The 22,951-nt window shown below is 42.9% G+C and overlaps 1 protein-coding gene across 12 annotated transcripts in view; it reads right to left on the bottom strand.

The window, feature by feature from the left end:
* KANSL3 (KAT8 regulatory NSL complex subunit 3) overlaps nt 1-22,951 on the bottom strand; it is a 517,274-nt gene that overhangs the window by 210,650 nt on the left and 283,673 nt on the right. For 6 of the 12 annotated variants that reach the window (XM_078666984.1, XM_078666988.1, XM_078666987.1 and 3 more), the window contains 2 exons: nt 6,472-6,645; nt 5,444-5,564 (listed from right to left, as the gene is read on the bottom strand). In XM_078666984.1, coding sequence (XP_078523110.1) covers nt 5,444-5,564; nt 6,472-6,645 — 295 coding nt within the window. Of the gene's footprint in view, nt 1-5,443; nt 5,568-6,471; nt 6,646-22,951 lie in introns of all 12 variants that reach the window. The other 6 variants (XM_078666986.1, XM_078666982.1, XM_078666985.1 and 3 more) reach the window with 1 other exon arrangement.

The following is a 22,951-nucleotide window of genomic DNA, read 5'->3' as shown; positions in this document are numbered from 1 at the left end:
ATCCAGCATGACCATGATCCTGGTAGCCCCAGACTGGCCTCGGCAGTGGTGGTACCCGGACCTTCTACAGCGGTCGGTGCTTCCACCCAGGAGACTGCCCTGCAGGCCGGACCTGCTGACCAAGATGGGGGGGAGGATTCTTCATCCCAACCTTCCCTCATTGCACTTATCAGCATGGCTCTTGAGGTCCTACAATATGGACATTTAAATTTGCCACCTGATTGTATGCATATTTTAAAGGAAGCGAAACGACCCTCCGCAAGAACGTCTTATGCGTTTAAGTGGAAGAGGTTTTTTCTTTGGTGCAGAGAACGTCACTTTGATCCCTCATCAGCACAGGAGGATGTGATTCTGCCTTACCTGCTGTACCTAGCAAGATCTGGTCTTAAATATGCTTCGATCAGGTTGCACCTCTCGGCCATTACGGCTTATAGGAAGTCTCCTACTCAGCCCTCCTTCTTCCAGATGGAGGCGGTCAAGGACTTCTTACAGGGGTTGAAGAAAGTGTACCCCCCTGTTAGAAACCTTCTCCTCCGTGGGACAACCTAGTGTTGTCGAAGTTGATGGGCCCCCCATTGAACCCATCCACAGAGCTTCCTTGCAACACCTATCGTGGAAGGCCGCTTTCCTAGTTGCAATTACATCAGCGCGCAGAGTAAGTGAGATACAAGCGCTGTGTACAAAAGAACCCTGCACTATTTTCCATCACACCAGAGTAGTCTTAAGGGCACATCCTTCCTTTTTACCTAAGGTTGTCTCTGATTTTCATATGAATCAGTATATTTCTCTTCCTTCTTTTTTTCCAAACCCTACGACCCCGGCTGAGCGGTCGCTGCACTCTTTAGATCTCAAAAGAGTCCTTAAATTTTATTTGGAAAAGACCAAAGAGAGTAGGAAGACGGACCAATTGTTTATCAACTACGGTCCACTGAGAATGGGCTTTCCAGCTGCCAAGAGATCCATCTCCAGATGGATTGTCTCCTGTATTAAATTGGCTTATCAGCTAGCAGGCAAGCCCTTACTTTTGTCACCTAAAGCACACTCTACCAGGGGGAAAGCGGCCACCCCAGCTTTCCTGCATGATGTCCCTATGTCAGAGATTTGCAAGGCTGCAACCTGGAGATCAGTTCATACCTTTACAAGGCATTACTGTCTAGAATCGGATTCCAGGACTGATACTTAAGTAGGACAAGCCTCTTTGAGGAATCTATTTGGGTAGCCTGCGGCCTGTACAAGCTTAGTTTTTCTAGGCTTAGTAATGTTATTACTGTATTGTTACTCCTTTGCCCGCAGGGAGATGAGGTGAGGCTCGCTATTCTATTCTAATGCTTATGACTATTGATGAGGATCCCCTGGAAGAGAAGGATTAGTTACTTACCTGTAATCCTAGTTCTCCTCCAGGGGTATCCTCATCAAATTCATAAGCAACCCTCCCGCCTCCCCGGGCAAAGGATCTTTATTAATTTGGAGATATTGTTAACCTATTTGTTTCCATGGTTTTTCAGTCTCCGAAAAGAACAACTGACCCAACTGTCATCCCTGAGGCATGATGGGATACTGGGGGTCATGAGTGCCTTAAAGGCACGGTGTCCGTTTTTTGTAGCATGCAGCTACAGGTTAGCTTTTCAGTCTTTTTAGACTGTGTGTTTGCAATGCAGCCTGGGAGCTTTCTATGCTTTTGGGATATAATAAGAATATCTACTGCTTTTTCAGCATTAAAACAGTTTCAAAACAATCTTTGGTGTTGTTTTTCATGTTTCTAATGCATATGTTTCATGTATGGTGGAAATTCTTTACAGCATAATCCAGCTCTATTGTGAATTTGGCTGCAATTGCTTGTTTTTATATATATATATTTTTTTTTTTTCCGGACTTAAATTGCCCACTCAGGGCCCAATTGAAATATGTCCTTGTTAGGAATACAAATATGCCCACTCAGGGCAACAAGAAAGTGACTAGGGCTTGATTGAGGGCAAAAATAGATGTAATGAGAAACTGAAAATTGCCTTTTCAAGCAGTGTCAAAGTGCTCAAAAAACCAGTCTCAAACAATATGTAGAAAATTACAATTGATTAACCTGTTGCTATAACTGTTTTTTAATTTGCACCCAAGCACTTTATTTACATAGCGCCGTTTGATAAATGTACATTTGTTTGCCTATTGCACACTAAAAGATGGCCACTGAATTTGTTCTTTGAACTACAAACAAACCGTCATCTATGTTGTTTATGTAAATAGGAATGGTGGCTTTAAATGGCGTCTTGTAACTTTGCACTGGTTAACACTGACGAAGCCTGTTGGCGAAACGCGTCTGTTGTGGGGGTTAGGGGCTTGAATTAAAACAAATCACATCGATATGGCTGTGCTGGTCATTTTTCTAGCCTAAATTGGAGTGGATCGTGAGACAATATATATATATATATATATATGAGTATATATTTGTGGGGCACATATAATATAGTGTTTCCGGGGTCCCGCGCATGGGCGGGAATATGCTAAGGCTTATGACTTTGATGAGGATACCCCTGGAAGAGAACTAGGATTACAGGTAAGTATCTAATCCATCCCCTGACCGCGACTGGTTCCAGTAAGAAGATTCTGACATCCAAAGGCACCCATGCACCAAAGCCCCTGGGCCTTGGTGAGCTGAACCGATGGTGCCCCTTACGACCCCCTACATCCCAACTTAGATCTGCAGTCGTTGGTCTTCCTCCTGCAACCTCCAGTGCCATGCCTGCAGCCTCTTTGCCGTTAAACAAATTCTTAGTGAAAAGCATTGGGCAACCGACATCAAATTTGCATCCTGAACCCAGGCACCCCAGTGCTGCTGGTGGTGTATGCTTGGTGCTACTTTATGCCTCCCCCTCCCCCCTGTGCTTGTGCTAACCCCAACAGCTCGGCCCCTGCAACAGATGTATTTACCTGCAAGTAGGGTGGCCCCAGGCACCCCCTGCCTCAAGTGGAAAGCATTGGTGCGAACTCCGATTTTGATCTCTGCACCCGGCTGCCCCCAGCTTTCTACAACTGGCCAATATTGACGGCAGATACCACCTTCGGTGGCTATGATTGGGAAGTACCTAGGGCCAACTTTTCCAGGTAGAATACGTGAGAGGAGAACAAACTAAGAAGACCGGAATTTCTTCAACATTAGGGGCTGAGGTTATTGACACCAGGAAGACAGTTTTCTGAGTAAGAAGCTGAACTGGGCAACTGCACTAAATCAAAAGGGGATGCCATTAGAAAAGCCAAGACAATATTAAATTACCACAGAGGTACAATCAAAGGATTGAGAGGGAACAAAGAAAGCAAACCCTTAAAAAACTCAATATTCCTGATCTAAACAAAGATGACTGGTCAGGGAGACATTTGAAGGTGCATAGCACAGCTAAAAAACCTTTTACAGTAACCCCTACCAAGCCCTGCTGGATAAGAGATGGTGCGAATTGCAGAACATCAGGCAAGCATGACAGAAAATGATTCAGGTCTTCCGGGTTACCCCACTGAACAAACGTCTTGCAGCGTCCCACATAATGGGATTTTGCAGTGGGTTTACTGGAAACCAAGTTGAGGCTCGCACCTTCAGGTGGAAGGCAAAAGGACTCTAGCTGATACAGCTCACCTTCCTTGTGTGCAGCCACAGCTTTTAGGGATTGGGTTGGAGGACTTGACCATTCTGCTGCGAGGGTAGGTCAACCATGGTTTGGACAATACGAGAAATTCAAATGCAGAGTGCCAACAAACTAGGGTGATCAGACTCAGGTGTGCTCAATCTTCCCTCACCATACTCCAGAACTTTAACAGAAGTGAAACCAGTGGGAATGAGTATAGCTTGTCCTGTTTCAAACTCAATTTGAAGGCATATGTATGGGATCTATTCAGAGGGACGTGACAATTCTTTTTCTTAGCTTTGGCAAAGTGATCCACATGTGAATCCCCCAATCTGGAGAAGATGATGTCCTTCACTTCGGGTGCAGCTCCCACAAGATGTGCTCCAAAAAGGGAATGCATGTTAAGGGAGCCTGCAAGATGTGCTGCTACTGGGAAGATTTCCTACAGCTGAGTTAATTGCCACGGACTGGCATTTTGTGTAATTTTACATATTGATTTGGTAATTTTGCACAATTTCCACAAAGTAAATTTTGGCTAAGCCTGTCAGGAACCTCAGAATTATCTCCTGAACATCCACAATCTCCTAAGGAGTATGAAAGACCTAAATGCGTCTCATGTCCAGCACTGCCCCCATAAAAGTTACCCTCTGCATGGGAGTGAGATGAGATTTCTGGGCGTGGACCATAAAGCCAAGTCATGGAGTAGAGTAATAGTGTGCTCAAGATGTTCCTTAACCAGCTATTTGTCTAATACTGTTCTGCATTGCCATAGCCTATGGAAATGTGTTTTTCTAAAAATTATAGTGCCGATGAGAAACAACAACAAAACGAATTCTAAAACATAACTGGGATACCAGAATAAAAGTATTATAACATTTGTGCACATGATGTTTTGTTGTCTGCTGAACGCAAAAGTTTTACCCAAACTACTTCATTCTAGGAGTTAATGGGAAGAGTGCAAATAAAATGCCATTCCATTGCTTCCACACAAAAAAATTCTTTGCTTACGATTTTTTTTATTTTTTTTAAGGCAAACATTTTATTAGAATTTTCAACAATAAATCATGCACTGCCCCTTAGGCAATAGCGCCACAATTGTTCTGCCCACCCAGTGTGTTACTCTACCCGCACACGTAATCCCACCTAATATGTCAAGATGTCCACCTTTGGTGTACATCACCATTCAACCAACAAACCAGAAAGGAAAGTAACTCCAAATCTAATAACATAAGGAGACTGCAGTGTGTCAGGAATAGTCGATACGAGAAGGCCACACCAGGTGTGTCTGTTGCTCAGTACACTCTTGGGTGATGTGAACGGGCACTTATTTGCTGCCCCCAGCGAAAGTACACCCTTCCACCCAGGTGTCATCCCAGTTGGCCAGAATCCAGCCGGGCTGAGTCCCCCGTGTCCACCGCCTCATGGTTCAGAGACTACTAGCTACCTATCTATGTATTTCTCCACAGACCAGAAATCTTATGGAAAACCGGTGCGACCCCAGCATCTGGCTATGTCACTTCTTGTTACCTTGAGAGACACATTGCAGAGTAGCAGCATATACCTCTCCAGCATCTGGTCGCCCCATGTGCCCAGGGCCACTAATTGTAGCGTGAGCTCTACCATCACGTCATCACCTCTGATAGTCTATTCCCCACACCTTCCCAGTAAGTCTGTATAACAGGACAACCCCAGTTGGTATGCAGTAGGGTACTCATTAACTAAATATATTTTCAGCAGCATCTGGTAAATGTGTATAGTTCTCTTTACTAAGACACCTTTATATTTTGCACAGTGTTGGGATTTATAAGGCATAAATATATGTGATAGGAACTTACTTTGCAGCAGACAAAAGGCCAGTGAGTTCCTTAGCCACGGAGGGGGTTTGCCCAATGGTGACCGTGAGGGGCTTCACAGCAGTACCCGAAGGAAACACAGGAGATGCTTCAGCACGAGAAGCTGCTAGAAAACAGTAAATAATGTTAATTATTACTACAACTCAACCCTTACACTACAGACCCACTATGTAACTGGGTGAGAAGGGATTAAGGGGCCGATTATGATGGAGGATTTTCCGCATCCTCCGGGCCGGCGGAAGCCATCGGAGGATGCGGAAAATCCTCTGCGGACCCACCAAAGACCCACCGCCACATTAGGATGGCTGGTGGGTCCTGGTTTCCGTCCGCAGCTTTTCCGCCGCGGTTGGCTTACAACCGCGGCGGAAAAGCTCTAATATGGTGACGGTGTCTCTCAGACACCGTCAACCATATTAGGATGGGCTGTGCAAAATGCTTTTCCGCTGCGGGTTTTCCGCCGTGGAAAAGCATGTGTAACTTCACTGCGGGGGCCCGTTGCGGGCCCCCTGGGTGAAGGGTGGGTGGGGGGTGCACATGGGGGGTACCTATGGTACCCCCTTGCATTTGTATGCAGAAATCGGCAGGCACCGCACGGTGCCTGCCGTTTTCTGCATACAAATGCAATGTATGCATTTTTACCATTGCGGCGGATGCAGCTTGAAGCTGCACCCGCCGCAATGGTAAAAATAGAGGATGTGACCGCCAGGGTGGCGGTCACATCCTAATTGCACAGGAGGGAACTCCGCAGGGCATGCGGAGGTTCCCTCCTACTCTATGGTGGCGGACGGACTCAGGTCCGTCCGCCATCATAATCGGCCCCTTAGAGAGCATATTCTATTACATGACCCCTCGGTCCAGTCAAAATGTTCTCTATAGCAAAATTGGAGATTCTAACTTAGGCATGCATAATACATGGCTCACGTGGTCACCAGTGTCTCATCTCCACTGAAGATTATCAACACAACAATTTATAGCATGAAAATGTCCACTTTAAAGCTGTAGTGTCTCACCTTCTTTTGGATTTGATGTCCCTGTGCCATCCCCGTGTGAGACAATGGTGACTTTGATTTTTGCACGTTTGGAGTGTTTGCTGTTTAGGGTTGGACTTGGGGTCTGACGTCTCTTCAACATGGCCCGGACATCATCTTTCTCTGGTCCATCTGAGTGCTCACTAGACATTGGCACTAAAGACGGAGCACACATGTTATAGCTAAGTCATTGTTTCCACATTAAAGAAAATAATATCCTGCTATTAAAATATTTATTTGATGATTTTCCCTGCCTAACAACCTCCTCATTAAACCCTTTCACTGGTATATTTCCATTAACAAAAACCAGTGCAGGATCATTACTGCACCTTGACAACACAGGGATACTCGGATTAAAAGAACTCCCTTGAACAGAACATTGAACTGAGGTACACCATCATTAGCACACCACTGTTACAAAGGTAATCTTTCATTTACATCACTTTGAGGAAAAGTATTTGTTACCAGAAAGCTATACTGAGATACCCACTCAGTAACTTAGCACTGCACAAAGATATGCAGCACCTGTATATTTCAATACTCCCCCATTAACACCACACCATACAGTGCACCGAAATCGTTAACAACACTACAGTGGGATACTCTCTTGTTCACACACAACTATACATCGAGCCTTCATATTATAGCTTTATAGCCCGTCGTAGCAGGCAATACTGGGCATTAATGGCCCGCTCCAGCATTTGGAGAGGACCTTTAACAGGGGAGCGGGCCTTTAATGGATGGTATAGCACAGCTACGGCAGACTATAAAGCTATTAGAACATTCCGCACCATAAGAGCAGAATGTTCTAATTAGTAAAAAAAGACCTCACGGAGCCCAAGGGGGTTGAAATCCCCCCGGCTCTGAAGCCTTTAACAACTGTTGCTTTGAATGTTCTACAACTAACAGCCATGTGCAGGGCCATAGTGGTTAGCTTTTGAAAGGGATGTAGTCAGCCCTAGGTTCTCCTCGGCTTGACTGAACTGTAGTTCAACCAAGCCAGGGAAACCCAGGAGCTGAGCAGCATTCACTTTTCCCTCCATCTGAAGCCCTAGTACCACTGAGCTACAGAGGGGTGGGGGGTGGGGTGAAGGCTACGTGTCCCCTCCTGCAGGACCTCTGCCTTTTTGTCCTCTGCTTACTTGATATATTTTCGAGAGGCAGGGGCTAGAGAAAGGCAAAGGTTGAGTATTAGAACACTGAAATGTTGATAGCAGCGGGCCTATACCAGTTCAGATAGGCTGCTGCTGCTCCATTGTCTTCAACATTCCAATGTTCTAATTAACATTATTACACAAGGGCACCCTTGTGATTAGAGTACTATACAGGGATATTTCTTTATTAACATTACTACATGTTGAAACTCCTTCACTGGCAATACCACACATGAGCAATCCTTTTATTACATTACCACAGTGGGATCCCTCTTCATTAATATTACCACACTGGGATACTCCACACCCCATTAACATCACTACATAGGGAATGACCCTCAGTAAAACTTTTACATAAGGAATCCTCATTTTGGTGCATTATCACTAAACAATTCTGTCAATATCTAAAAGAATTTTAACACCCCCTAGTCATTTGTTACCTTTATCTGATGGGAATATTCGACAAAGAAAATGTTACTTACCCAGTAAGGATCATTACGTGGCATGTAGTGCTGTAAATTCACATGCTGTGCGTACTCCTGCCATCTAGTGTGTGCACATTGTTTTTCTTCGAAAAGTCTTTCAAGCCACAAGATACTGTGATGACTCCTCTTGCTGGTAATGAACATGGTCATCGACTCAATTGTTAGACTACTTTACCCGCATGGCAGGTGAGGATAGAAAGTGGACTAAAGTGATGCATATAGAGATGTCCATGCAAAGAAAGATGAAAGTGAGATAAAAAGATCACTGCAAATGCCATAGGCATCCATGGAGGATGGTAAGCGCATGTGAATCTACAGCACCACAAGCCACAAACAGATGCTTACTGGGTAAGTAACATTTTCTGTTCGAGGCATGTGTGGCTGTAGTTACACATGCTGTGCAAAGACTATAAAGCAGTCCTCCTAGAAGCGGTGGATAGCCTGTGGGATTTGCAGTAGATTAAAAATGTGTAAAGAGTTCTGCTTGGCCAACCTTGGCTTGTTAGTGGGCCAGCACATCCACACAATAATGTTTTGTAACAGTATATGGTGTGTACAGGGATCTGCTCTATAGATGTCAGCTATAGGAATGTTAACAAGTAAGACCACAGAGGCTCTATGAGGACTGGGAAGGTCCTTTTAACTTTAGCATAACATGTCTAGATGCACCTAATGATCCATCTTGCAAAGCCTAATTTAGATGTGGGATTATGAGAAGGTAACAAAGAGCTGTTGTGCTTTCCTAAACGGTTTAGACCTGTCAATGCAGTACATGAGGGCTCACATAATATCCAAAGTATAGAGAGCCTGTTCTGCAACTGTGTCAGGTTGCGAGAAAAATAGGCAGCTCAATGGATTAAGTTGGAACCAGGAGACCTGCTTAGGATGGAACTTGGAGTTGGTGCGGAGGACAACCCTATCCCTGTGTATTTGGAGGAAAGGTTCCTCTAAGGTTAGTGCCTGAAGCTCACTGACAAGCCTCAGTAAAGTGATGGCAAACAGAAGTGCTACCTTCCAGGAGAGAAACTGGAGGTGGCAGGAGTGGAGGGGTTCAAACATGAACCTTGAGTCTGGTCAGTACAATATTTAGGTTCCATTCCGGGGCTGGTGGGATCAGGGGAAGAATGACCCTCCATAAAAACTTTTAATAGCTGGAATAAGAGGGAGATGTGTTGCCTGTTCTGAGGATAGGCGGCTACAGCAGCTAGTTGTAGTCATACGGAAGTGAAAGCTAAACCACAGGTCTGCAAGTGAAGTAGGTAGTAGAATATATCCTGCACTTTGGCTGTTAAAGGGTCAATCTTTTTTGAATGACAGTAGTAGACAAACTTCTTCCATTTGCCAGCATAAGTTGCACAACTAGTAGGTCTGCATACTTCTTTTAGAATGCTCATGCATTCTGGTAGAAGACTAAGGTACCCACATTCTAGGACTTCAGGAGCCAGATTGCAAGATTGAGAGACCTGGGATCTGGGTGCATGATTTATCCATGTTTCTGCAGAACAAGGTCCAGTCTGTTGGGGAGCCTCTCGTGCAGAACCACCAAGAGTTTGAGCAGAGTGGTGTGCAAGGGTTGGCAGGCCCAGGTGAGAGCCACCAGAATGAGGGTGAGAAACGTCTGCTGAAGCATCCAAACCACAACAGAAGTAGTGGGAGAAGAGCAAAAGCATAGGCAAATATCCCTGACCAACTCATCCATCCATAGTGCACTGTCCCTGGACTGTAGGAATGTGGAGGTGAAACGTAGGCATTTGGCATTTTATGCCGTGGCGAGGAGGTCTATCTTTGGGAGTCCCCAAATGACAGAAGTACTGCAGGATGACTTGTGGGTGGGGTTCCCACTCGTGGACCTGTTGCCACATCCTGCTGAGAAGGTCGGTAAAGTTGTTGGCCACTCCTGGAAGGCATTCAGCTAGGAGATGAATCTTGTGGAGGCGAGCCCACAGCCGAATGCTCCGGGCTAGGTGATAGAGCTTGGGAGATCAGGCGCGGACTAGCTTCGGAAGATAATACATAGCTGTCATTTTGCCCGTTTTGATGAGGATTACCTTGCCAGTTAAGTGGGGAAGGAAATATTTCAAGGTGAACAGCTGGTAGCTCCAGGTGATTAATGTAGAGAACCTGAATTCCAGATCAGAGCCAGAGCTTTCATGGGGGAAGAACACATCCTCATCTGCTGACAACAGTTGTGGGTGGTTGTTCCCCCTTGATGTCTTCGGGCCGAAGAGGTCTGGGGTGTCGTCTCCGCTCCTAGACATCGGGTTCAACGGCCACAGAGGATTTTTTTAGAGCGGAAGAAGCGGCAGGCGCTTCAGGCAACCTCATTACGTTCAGGAGACAGACACAAATTCCAGACCTGATGGGGATAGGTGAGAGGGTGTTTCGCATAACAGCGAGGGCAGTAGCAGAATGGTGTCTATTCCTTTACCGTGGAGGCATGGTGGGTGAGATGCGGTCTGGAGAGGAAAGAAGGCTCCGAAGGTTGAAGATCAATGTGGGGTTTAGACCGACTGAGAGTTGCCCGGTCAAAGCTGGAGTTGTCGACCCGGATGAAGAAAAAGAGGAACGCGATCGAAACAATATCGAAAAGAGAGAACTAACCTAGCCAGGCCGAACAGAGCACCATGATGTTATTGAATCGGAGCACACATCCAAACCAGACGCAGGAAGAAAACGCTCTAACAATGGAGTTGATGACAATGTGCATTATCAACAAGAGGCACAGTCACAGTATCTCGCGGCTCGAAATACTTTTTTGAAGAAAAACAACTTGGATACATCCGGACCCAACACTAGATGGAAGGAGTATGCACAGTATGTGTAGCAAAAGCCACATATGCCTCAAACAAAGGAAAGCCCTTCACAATAAACACTATAGTGTGATATCTCTCAATAACTTTGGAAAGGGACAATTTCTCAACTAAATTAAGGTACAAGAGGATGCTTCATCACTAACACAACAAGCCATATGCCTAAAGTTTCATTAATTTGACCGGAAAAGTATAGAGACAAATTAAGAGACAAATTAACCGCATCAGCGCTAGCGGTTTTCCCGCTGTGCGCTGACTTTTTTAAAATACCATGTTACATGACGAGCTGAGCTCGTCATGAGCGTGCGAGCGGCGCCACTCATGACGAGCTGAGCTCGTCATGAGCGCGGAAGGGGTTAAAAGAAATTCTATATGCAGATACTTCGGCCAACCAGAGTCAGCCCTTGCTTTATTAAAACACTGGGCACAAACACATTTGGTGCCCTTACTGCTGCTGCTGAATAAAATGAGGCAGAAGGGAGATCTTTTTGTGAGGGGGCGCTTGTTTGCATAACCTTAATGCAACAGCTCTGTATGCCTCTCTGAAGATTGGCGATCTGTGCCTGGGCCTGGCTCACCCATGCCAAAAGCCAGCCCTGCCGCCAACAAATTGAATCTAGGTTGGAAGCTTTAGTTTGCAGTACATTTAATTTGAAATAAATTAAAAGGAAAAATGTGTACAATTAATTAATTTAGTACGAAAACACCCAATTTGAAAAAGTTATATTTAATCTCAACAGAAAATGTTAACCCATTTTAGCACGAGCTTAAATATATCGTACATTTTACTTCAGTGCTTTGTTTGCCTGAGCCAATTTGTCATAATTTCAAAATAAACATTTCTGAACTATTTTTTTCAAACTAAATGCTTTTCTACAGCTGTTCAGAACCACATGCTGCACAGCAAGACAAATACATTGTCACCGCTAAGTTACAATCTGTCCCTCACACAAGAATACTGTTAACCTACTAAGATAAGGTTAGTGAGCAGATGTACCATTTGACAGCACTGGGTCTTCCACAGAGTGACATGCTTAACTGAATACTTTTCTACAGTTAGATGAGGATATCAGCACACTCTATAAAGGAATGAATAACCCTTCATGTACCAGAGGACTGAAAGGCCTTCTATGACCTCAGAGGCTATAGGACTCCCAAGAGAAGGTGTATCGTGACCGCGTGTTTATTGGGGAGAACGTTTTTAAGTGGATGTGCTACTAATAATACTGGTTGAGAAACATTGCTACATGGTTGTAGCTTTCCTCTCTAGGCTTAGATTTTGCACACAGGGACATGCTTGCTGAAAAGCAACAAGATTGTATTTAAGAAGGGTAAATCCCTACAGAAAAAGATGAGTGAGGGCACTTTCGCCTCCTTTGTAATCAAACTTCATAACTGCTTACAGAAGGAGAGATTTAACATAAAACATACGTCTATTTTGCAATGCAGTCTTTCACAGCTAAAAATATTTCTATGGAACTGATAACAGATGTTTGTTAACCAAATCATCAGTGTTATTTGATCAACCTCAGAAACATGAAAGCATGGGTGGATCTGACAGGATTAAAAACTGTGACCACGTGGTCAAACTCAGATACCTGCAGTAGATGAATTAGTAGACAGCCCTACTAGAATGGCTTCCTCTTTCCATGAAGATAAATATCATTCCATTATGCTGCAGTCCAACATAATCCTTGTTTAATATGAACCACAGGATGCCCTGGGAGTAGAACATTTTCTTAGGAAAACCTTTAAGGAACTAGAGAACCATACACACAACAATCAAAAACTGATTATCTGACATGTCTATTGCTATTAATTTAATAATCAAGACAACTCCTGTCAATCCACATGAGGGAACTGATAGTGCTAAAGGACTTTAAAACAGAACCTCAAGAGAAAGAAATTGTGTCACATAACAATAAATCATTTTTACTAAATTAATCCAGCTTAACAACTTAAAGGGAGTCCACATTTGTTATGTTAAAACAACATTATTATTCCACATACAGGTGGATTTCTTCTGCACCTCTAGGAACTAATATTGAAAGATAGTTTGGAAAAAACAACTTTCCGGTATTTTTCAATGAAGGAAAATTTATCGATGCAATACAGATACACTGCTGCTGTGGCATTGTCTTGTCGTTTGACTACTTTCCTATGTAAATGCCTCTGGAATGTTTTCAGCATGACAAACACAGTCTAAAGCGCCACGGCATTTATGAGCTTGATCACATCCTCTATGCCTAAATGATCTCCGACTTGCAATTTGCCTATATGCACACTCCACTCTGTGATTTGTGCATCTGCTGTTAATGTCACTGCGGTGACTGGCTTTGAGAACATTCTGCTGAACTTGTCTGCTAGAGTATTGTGGAGGCCTCTGACATGCTCCGCTTTGAGAGTTATGTTGTGAAGTGTCAGCCATTGCCATAACTCCTGAGCTATCTTTGAAAGCGTAGCTGATCTTGTTCCTCCCTGCTTGTTTACATAAAACATGCTGGTGGTATTGTCCGTGCGGACCAGGACTGAAGACCCTGCGACTCTGGGAAGGAACGCATGTAAGGAAGGAAAAATGGCTCTCAACTCCAGGCTGTTGATGTGGCATTGTTTGTACTTCTGCGACCATTTGCCCTGCACTTGTAAGTCTTGGAGATGACCTCCCCAGCCCTCCATGGACGCATCTGTCGTCAGAACGAAATCCGGAGGAGTTTGTAAGAATGTGAGTCCCTGCATCAGATTGCGTAGCTGCGCCCACCATTGAAGAGTATCTACCATGCGCGGGGTTACCTTGACGATGTCGTCGAAGGAACCCGTCGCTTGTTCCCACTGAAGATGTAGCTCCTCCTGCAAAGGCCGCATCTTCAGACGTGCTAGTGGAATGAGATTTATGGGTGAAGAGCACATTCCTAGCAGTGAAGCTAACAGGCGAACCGAAAGTGACTTTCTTTTTGACACTTGCATGGCAAATTTCTGTAGACGGAGTTGCCTTTCTTGAGACAAGTATGCTTTGCATTGTATTGTATCCAGACGTGGTTCCAGGAAAGGCAATATTCTTCTTGGAAACAATTGGGATTTGCCTTCGTTCACAGTGAGACCTAGGGATGCAAAGAGATTGCGACACGTTGCTATGTCTTTCTGTACTTTGCACTTTGATGGACCTTTGATTAGCCAATCGTCCAAGTACGGGAACACCTGGATCCCTGAAGAGCGCAATGCTGCTGCTACCGGAGCCAGGCACTACGTAAAAATCATTGGAGCCAATTTGAGACCAAATAGGAGCATTTTGAACTGATAATGGGCGCCAGCCACAGAGAAACGGAGATACTTTCGATGTTTTGGGTGAATTGGGATGTGAAAGTATGCGTCTTCCATGTCCAAAAAAGCCATAAAATCTCCTTCGATCAGGCAGCTTAGAATTTCTGAAAGAGTAACCAGGCGAAAACCCTGCTTCTTGAGATATTTGTTGAGGTTGCGCAGGTCCAAAATCGGTCGCCATTCCCCTGATTTCTTCTTTATGAGGAAAGAACGGGAATAGAAGTCTATCCGCCTCTGATGAACTGGAACCTTTTCTATGGCGTTCTTGAGGAGCATTGATTGAGCTTCCTTAAACAATAAGTGAAGACGAGGGGGAGGGGGTCCCCTGGGCAGAGTAGTTGGTGGTTTGGTGACAAACTCTAGGGTGTGTCCATGTTGAACGAGGTCTAGCACCCATTGATCGGATGTAATCTGTTGCCACTGGAGTAGAAAGCCAGATATTTTCACGCCCACAGGGAGGGAAGGAAATAAGGTTGGCGCCCGGCAGATCTCACTGTTTTCTGTGGGTATCTCGCCCTTGATTGTTTGAGCGTTTTTGGCCTCCTTGGCGAGAAAAACTAGCCGTACCAGACTGGCAGTAAGAAGACTGATGAGTTCTTAAACTGCCTGTTGCAGCAGAGGTACGTGTTGCCTCTTGTACCTTTATTTCTATTACTTAACACAAATTTATTGTGGTTATTCATTACATACATACACTCAGGCATTACAGTTACGAAGTACTTGTTCCAACAAATTCTACCATCACATAAAACTATACTCAGTTAATACTGTTCTATTGTCATAGTAGCTTAATCAGAGTAGAGTAACAATACAGTAGCTTATAAAATGTTCTGGACGTCAATCCTTCCTAAGTACTTCCCTCACCTTGCACCCCTCACACCCAAATTCCCAAGAAGGCCAGAAATATAATCTGAGCGGACAAAGACTAGTCAATTCAATGGCAGACAAGACTGCAAAGTACAGCAGAAAATAATCAAATTGTGGACAACAAGACAACCACTTTGCAATGGGAAACATCTGGGGCCATATTGTAATATGCTGCTGAAATAATATTCAGTATTTACATTAAGAAAAAGAATGAAGGTAGCTAAATCAGTGGGACAGCCTCCTATTTACCAAGATGACAACATTTATTCATCAAATCAAGGAGGTTTATCGTACTTGCACTCAGCAGTGCAGGGTAAGAGAAATGAATTCAATGTTGTTGCAAGTAGGGTTTTTCTCAGCCCCTTTCTTCTCTCGCCACAGAGCATGACTGCCTCAGCCCATCGGGTCATGGCTCTTCTCCATTTACTCAATGGGAGAGGTCTAGAAAGTTGCCTTCATGGAGATATATCTCTTTGCCAATAGTAGGGCAAGGTCCAGGAATCTAGTTACCATTCTACCTTTTTTTAAATGTTGGAATTAGATCTTACTGGGTGTTAAATAAGCCCTATTAAAAATATAAAAAATTGTATGAGTTTGAAGACAGCAATGCACAAGACTGTGTGGGGATAGTGTAATATCTTTAGCAAGTACTTATTGGTAAACTTACAGGCTAAGTCCTGATCAGACTTCCCTCTACCTGGGGCTAGTGGTGAGCCAGTATGTTTCAAGATTGACCTATGTTGCTAGTTAAGTAGTTGCCCCAGTCCCCTACCGCATGAATCATTTGAACAACAGAGTGCATTGTAGGCTCATCACCCATTACATTCCAGAACATTTTAATGGTTATCAATACTCATATGCAGTACAAATTGCCCATTGTGGAGCAGAGTCTTGCCATGTAATTCCTGGAAAGAGACCAATATGTCCCTGTATTGAGCTGGGTCTGTATATACTATACCAAAGTAAGGTACAGTGTGTACACAGTCTACTGGATCCCAAGAGGTATAGCAGAGACTACATTAGATAATAGCGTACTCTCTATTGTGGTAGTGTGGTTTAGTAGTCAGGATTATCAGAGGATAGTTTTGAGCATTTGTTGTACACACTTAGGAAATAAATAATGCCACACACTCAAAGACTGAATCCAGACCAATTGTTTGTATAAAAAGTTGTTACTTTGTTATTTTTATTACTAGAACTAAGATTCAATTATTAGCAGGTAAGTGATTCTTTCAACACAATAATACTTTTCAAAATAAGGTGAGTTCTGGTTTAGTAGAAGCATACAAGTTACTTTGCAGTAGAGAAGATGGGTTGTAAACTCTTTAGAATACTTGTAATTATTTCAGAATACTTTCTAGTTACTTTACAGTTACTTTTCGAACTTAGTGCAAAACAAACTAATAACACAGTTTAGGCACTGCAGTTCATTAGTAAGCAGGACAACTAATTTGTAGAAACTAAGTTTCTTGTTGCAGTACAAAGTAAAGTCAACAATGAGGAACTTTTCAGAGAAAAGCCACACCATGCAATCCTATGGGGGAAATTAAGTTAGCAATTGAAGGTAAGTAAAAAGCATGTCGGTGTGGTCCTTTTTGGGGTAGTACCAAGGTTCCCCAAGGTTCAATTCTGCACTCAAAGTGCACCCCCAGTGGCATTAGGGCGGAAGGTTGCAGAGTGCAGGGGTGCTAATGTTAGTTAATCGGGACTCTGGGCACATCAGTTGGAGTCTATTCACGGGCAGGCCAATTGGGCTAGGACTAAGATCTCAAGGGTTTTAGGTGAGGGCAAAGGGGGACCCAAGGCAGCACCAAAACTGCACTACCAGCTGCACAAGGGCGGTCGGGTGTAGAATGCTTATGCAGCGTTGGGAGCCCAAGGCTTTTCTATGGAGAGCTTCAAAATCGGTCTTGGGCTGCAGCGTCTGTCAGGAAGCCAGACGAGGGGAACCTACAGCCAGGTAAGTGGACTCTTTAGACGCGGGTCGTGGACGACGGGTGTAGAGGTTAAGTCCTGGAGCAGGGTTTCTTGGTTTTGCAGGGTCTGAATCGTCTTTTGTGGACAGGGCCTCTGTACTCGGAAGCCTAGACTCTTTATTGAAGTTAGGGATCAGTCCTCAACAAGTCTGGAGGTTGCTGATCCTTTTAGGAGCAGTTATTTTCTTTGCAGGGGGGTTCGGAGCTGCAGGCCAAGTCACACAAGCTCTGGTTCTTATGTATAGTGTTTTGTGATTAATGTGTTTTTTGTATTTCACAGGCTTTGATAGAGCAGAATTTTTAAAGACCTGCTTCCCCTGCTGAAGCCCACTTGGGAGGCTTGAAAGGAATGGATTTTTTTCTTCATTGTAGCGTGTTTAGCACCATGAGTAAAAAATAAATAAGTCCAAACAAAAGCAGGACTTTACTTCTTCTTAATCTAGCTGCAACCCTTAAGCCTTTGCAGCGTTTTTGACTGATATGGGGTACACAAAAAAAATCAGCAGCAGTGAAGGCCTTGATGGGTAAGAATCTACCTCTTCCTAGGGTGAATCAGTTTCAAAATGTTGCAATATTTAGTAAGTGCAGAAATGTTGGCTTCAAGCCACCATTTTTATTTTTTGACACAGGCTCTTTCTGGTTATTGTTCGACATTTGCTGCTGACTTTTGTCAGTGGTAGAGGAGCATACTTCTCCTTTGCCACCTTTTGTTTTCGATCGTCTTTCAAAGTCGAGTCAGTGTTGGCTTATTTGCCCTTACTGGGTAATTGTGCCTTGGAACCCCGGGAACCACTATTATTAAGCTTTTCAACTGCTGTGGTTTCCACATGAAAGCTTAATTTTTCGACCTAGAGTCTAAATACCTTTGTCATGAGGTATATAGGTCAGAGGAGTTAACTCTCCTCAGGCATTGTACGCATAGGCTTTGTTTTTGTGTTGCTAACATTTTTTGAAGACTCTGGGGCCTCTGCATTATAAGGTATTGTATCCTCGAGATCAGGGTCTTGGAAATGTTTCCCTGGGCCCATTTGGTGCTATCTGATCCATCTGGTTCGTTATCCTTAGAGAACTCCTTACCCAGAATTGCAGATTGATTTACTTGTAACAGAAACAAACTACAGCCCTACAGTTCGGGCTATCTGCAGTTAAGGATAACCCAGCTGACAAGCTAAATAGGAACCACAGCAACACACTATTTGTATTTTTTTCCAAGCCCTTCCTTAAATGTCACTACTGTTTATCATATCGATAGGATTTGTAGACACAATCCGGGAGCAGAAACAAATCTGAAGTTAATATTTTTCTCTGCAATTATTTTGCAATTGACCCTGGAAGCAGAGAAGCACTTAAACCGGACTGGACTAAAACTAACCACTTTCTTACCAAACATACAAGTTAAACCTGATACAGGAAGAAATAACTAATAAAGCAGAACCTGCCGAAATACTACATAAAGATGAATACTTCATAGCCATGTTATCAAAGTTGGTAAACAGTAAAATGAGTATTGTGATGTATAACGAACAAGCACATTTCACAAGTCCGAGTAGTAAAACAATTTAATTAATCTCAATATTCCTAAAGAATTGTCACATCAGTGCTGCAGCCTATTGACTCCTGGAACATATGTAGCATTAAGAGTTGGTTGAAAATAGAACCACAATTAACCTTACTAGATAGAGTAACAATTATTAAGCTACATGAAACGCAACTTACAGGTCAATTACAACTTCCAAGTGTTTGATAAAAAAAGCCATTCCTTTCCTTATGACTTAACCCCCCGAATGGCCTCGCTATATTGGTAAATCTGGGAATGGCATGCAAAATCCTGAATGTAAACTTTAGGCTTGGAACGGTTTAACCCTTTAGAGTGCCCTAATTAAATGTGTGGCAACACATCTGTTCAATATTAATGTTCACCTCAAGCCTAATGTTGATTTTATTAATGACTTGAATATTACCGAACAAGCGCTACATAAAATTAGAGCCGAAAATTGAGTTATTAAGTATAATATGGGTTATTTCAAAGCAAAGCTAATTAATAACAGACTGCTTAGTAGTAAAAAAAAAAAAGAAAAAGGTGATAGGATAAAATAACACAAGACTAGATGAAACCATGGTGGTAAAATAGCTTAACGGCTGTTGCTAAAATGATAACCTGTCTTGACAACAATGCATTATAAGTATGCATAACTTACTCTTTTGTTATCTTAGGGTCAATGAGCACTTAATTTAGATTGGGTTATTGAATTTTGAGTCTGAGTGGGTAGACAGACACCACCTTCCCCCAGAAATGTTTCTGGCTCCAGTTATTTGGATGGGAAGATGGTGAATACCCCCAAATTAAGACTAGGAAAAGGTATAAAATATTTGTGAATCTGTATCCAATTGGATAGAGTTTCAGGAACAAATGAAAAAAAGTGCTATCTAATAATGAATACAAGACGATTAAAGATAATGAAAAGTTAATTACTTGAATCTAGTAAAAATAACATGTCCCATTACTAGACCCGACTTAAGAGAAAGGATAGTCCACTAAAGACTGAAGAACAGACAAGTATTTTCTTAGGAAGTATCTTAGAAAATTCGTTTGTGCACTTGAGTCTACACTGTTATTAACTTACAAAAATGTACAACATAAATACAGAACCAAATTAAAATGCAAAGAAAAAAGCGATTTCTACAGACATGGGAACCCATATAAGCAGTGGTTAAAGAGAAAAATCATATTGGCTTTCAGAATTCGTTTCCAGTCATCTTAATGATGGATTTAAAAAGTACAGTGGAAATTAGTGAACAGCAATGGCAAGATTATCAAACAGAAATTTAGTTGGTGGAAAATAAGAGAACAGGGAGTCTTTATTACATACCATAAGATTGTAAAGGTTTCGTTTGGAAAAACCCTGGAGTCCATTAAAACTATAAGCAAGAGCAGAGCTCCAGACCCTGAAGGTGTTCAGAATTGTGTTATTAAAATTGATTCTTTATTACTAAAATATTAAAACAAATGGAGAACTTCCCTCCTCTTGGAGGGATTTCTTTATTAAACAAATGTTTAAGCACAAAGTAGAATATCCATCTGCTACTGATTAATTTATTTGCTGGATTCTTTAGCTAAAATATATTCTCACTTGGTACTTAAAGCTTTAGAATATTGGGCCCAGACTAGTAGCTTTTTGCCAACTGAGCAAACCCAATTTAGACCGGAGATAGGGAAATTTGGGACCCCAAAAGAACTTTTAGTTATGGTCCAACAGCTGCATTGGAAAGGGTGCAAAGAAATGAAGGAGGAGCTTTGGCGCTTCCTGTGCGGTGCGATTTCCACGGCGGAGCCAAGCGTACAATATCCTTCCAACCCTCTTTTCCAAGAAGAACGGAAATGCACTCACCGGCACTTTCACAATGTTTTTATTTTATTTTCAAATATCACGAGACATCGCTTCAACCAACGCGTTTCAGTGTCATCCGACACCTTGATCACGGATGACACTGAAACGCGTTGGTTGAAGCGAGGACTCGTGATATTTGAAAATAAAAGAAAACCATTGTGAAAGTGCCTGTGAGTGAGTTTCCGTTCTTCTTGGAAAAGACGGTTGGAAATATATGTATATATATATATTCCACAAAGTATATATATATATACACACACACACACATATATATGGTACCCATGATCCTGGACATCATGTTAGTTCGAAGGCTACCGGTCTTTGGCATTGGCTCTGCATCCTCCTCTCCCTCATGCTCTGACGCATTCAAGGGTACCGTCTCCAGAGACTAGGATTTGCCTGGGCAGCTAGGATTCTGGATGGGCCTGTAACCTTCCTTTCTACAGCACCAAAGGGATATTCCTTCCCGAAAATATAGAGTTTCGGAGGATGCCTGTTGGTACATTTTGTGATGTGTGCAGTGCCTCTTTCTTGGGTGCCTTAAGGTCTTCTTTGAACAAGAGGTGTAGCAGGACTCACAGGAGGTGTAGTCAGGATCAGGTGAAAGGCACAAGTTACATACATTATGGTAGTCTGACCATGGATATTTTGAGGTGCACTGGGGGCAATGGTGGAATTGTGTCACCCTCCTCCATTCGGCATTCTCCAGTGGCGATAGTCAAGGGAGGACAAGAGGTGCCCAAATGGTGTGTGGAGGCCCCCAGCATCGCTTGCATTGAGCGTTGGTCACTGGTCCTTTGAAAAAATAAAGTATAGTAATGCAACCGAGTCACCGGGGCACAAAATGGTTTCCTGAAGTATCGGTGTTGAGATGCAACCTCAAGGGGCAGAAGAAATGTGAGAAAACACAAAAAAATAAAAACAAGTTCTGAGCCCTCTCTGTGCACGTCTAAACCTAATGGTGGCAACCAAAACAAAGATGGAGTCAGTGTCCATGTGCATTATCCACTAGGGGTGGAGTTACAGCACATCTTGTGACAAGAAAAACTTCTTAGATGAAAAACAACTTGCAAACATCAGAGCCCAAAACTAAGTGGTAGGAGTGGGCAAAGCATGTGTATCTACAGCCACACATGCAGTGAACTTAAGGACAGACACATTTTTTATCATAATTGTGATCAACGTAAATTAAATATATATAAAAAATCGTTAGCTACCTTGGACCATCTTGTTGAAACATTATGCACATTTAAGAAACCAGAGACTCTGTAACTGATTCAGCCTTGACCAACTTTATAAATGAAGTAGAGTTTACGTTATGGAAACAAAGAGAACAGAAAGAGAATACTATGGACTTCCAGAATTACTAACCAGATTATTCCACGAGATATCTAACAAAACATTAAATCATCGTAATGGTATGGACCTGCAGGGGAGGACGTGCTCTGTCAAAGGACTCCAAGGGGAAGATAGGTTCAAAGTCCTACATATAAGGGTGTAAGAGACTGGCCCCAAGTCATTATATGTAATTTTTCAAACACAATCATGAAATATTACAAGCTTGCACAATACCGTTATTATTAATCTGGCAACTACGATCAGGATTATCTGCAATATATAGTTTGGCTTTAGCATATGGAATCTAAGCAGGTTTTACAATGTACATGTAATTTTCTGATCTATTCCTTTTAATGTACACCGTGCTTAATGATCCTGTTGATTAGTCAATACTGTCTTGGTTTAGACTGTTTTCCTGCATGGCTGTAAGGCTGAAATATGACCAGCTTCAATTACTGCACCCTTGGTGCAGTTTTTTTGCTTTCCTTTTTCCTATTCTGTCTTATGCTCTTCTAATAGAAACACTAGAAACCCAAGTTCAGGTCAAGTGGACTGTGAGAAGTTGGCCTGATGTGCAGTGCTCACTATTCTAGTGATCACTATATATCAGTCCAAACAACCCTTATTGATGATTGGTTGTAAGTCAACCTTATAGACCAGCTATCCTAGTAGCATGGATACGAGCAGTCTAAGGCTAAGACTCTAGAGGGCGTGTTAAGCCAGCTGTTTTACCATCACATTACCCCTTGAACACCCAGTGAAAGGACACCACACAAGTTGTTATGAAAATAAACAGTGTATTTATTTATAACAAGACTACCCTGGCTCTTTATGAGACAGGGAGCTAAGCACACAACAAAACTCTTACGAAAATACTTAAGTTAGCACGTTATACACAAATGCCCGAGGGGCACGAAAAACCATATACTTTAAAAGTGGAATGCGAATTACTAGCAGGTAAGTAACAGTTCTAATAGGCTTTGGAATCGCTAGGACTGGACTAGGGAATCGTTAGATTACTACTAGGAGGCCCAGGGGACTCGGGTGCAGAGTGTGCACTCTCACGCGGGATGCGGGACAAAGTCTATGGAAGCTAGAATTCACAAAGTTAGTGTTCACGGGCGA

Source organism: Lissotriton helveticus, chromosome 11 (assembly GCF_964261635.1).
Source record: "Lissotriton helveticus chromosome 11, aLisHel1.1, whole genome shotgun sequence".
NCBI classification, from domain to species: Eukaryota; Metazoa; Chordata; class Amphibia; order Caudata; family Salamandridae; genus Lissotriton; species Lissotriton helveticus.
The sequence above is the reverse complement of the archived record's forward strand: the minus strand, read 5'-3'. Positions and strand labels throughout refer to the sequence as shown.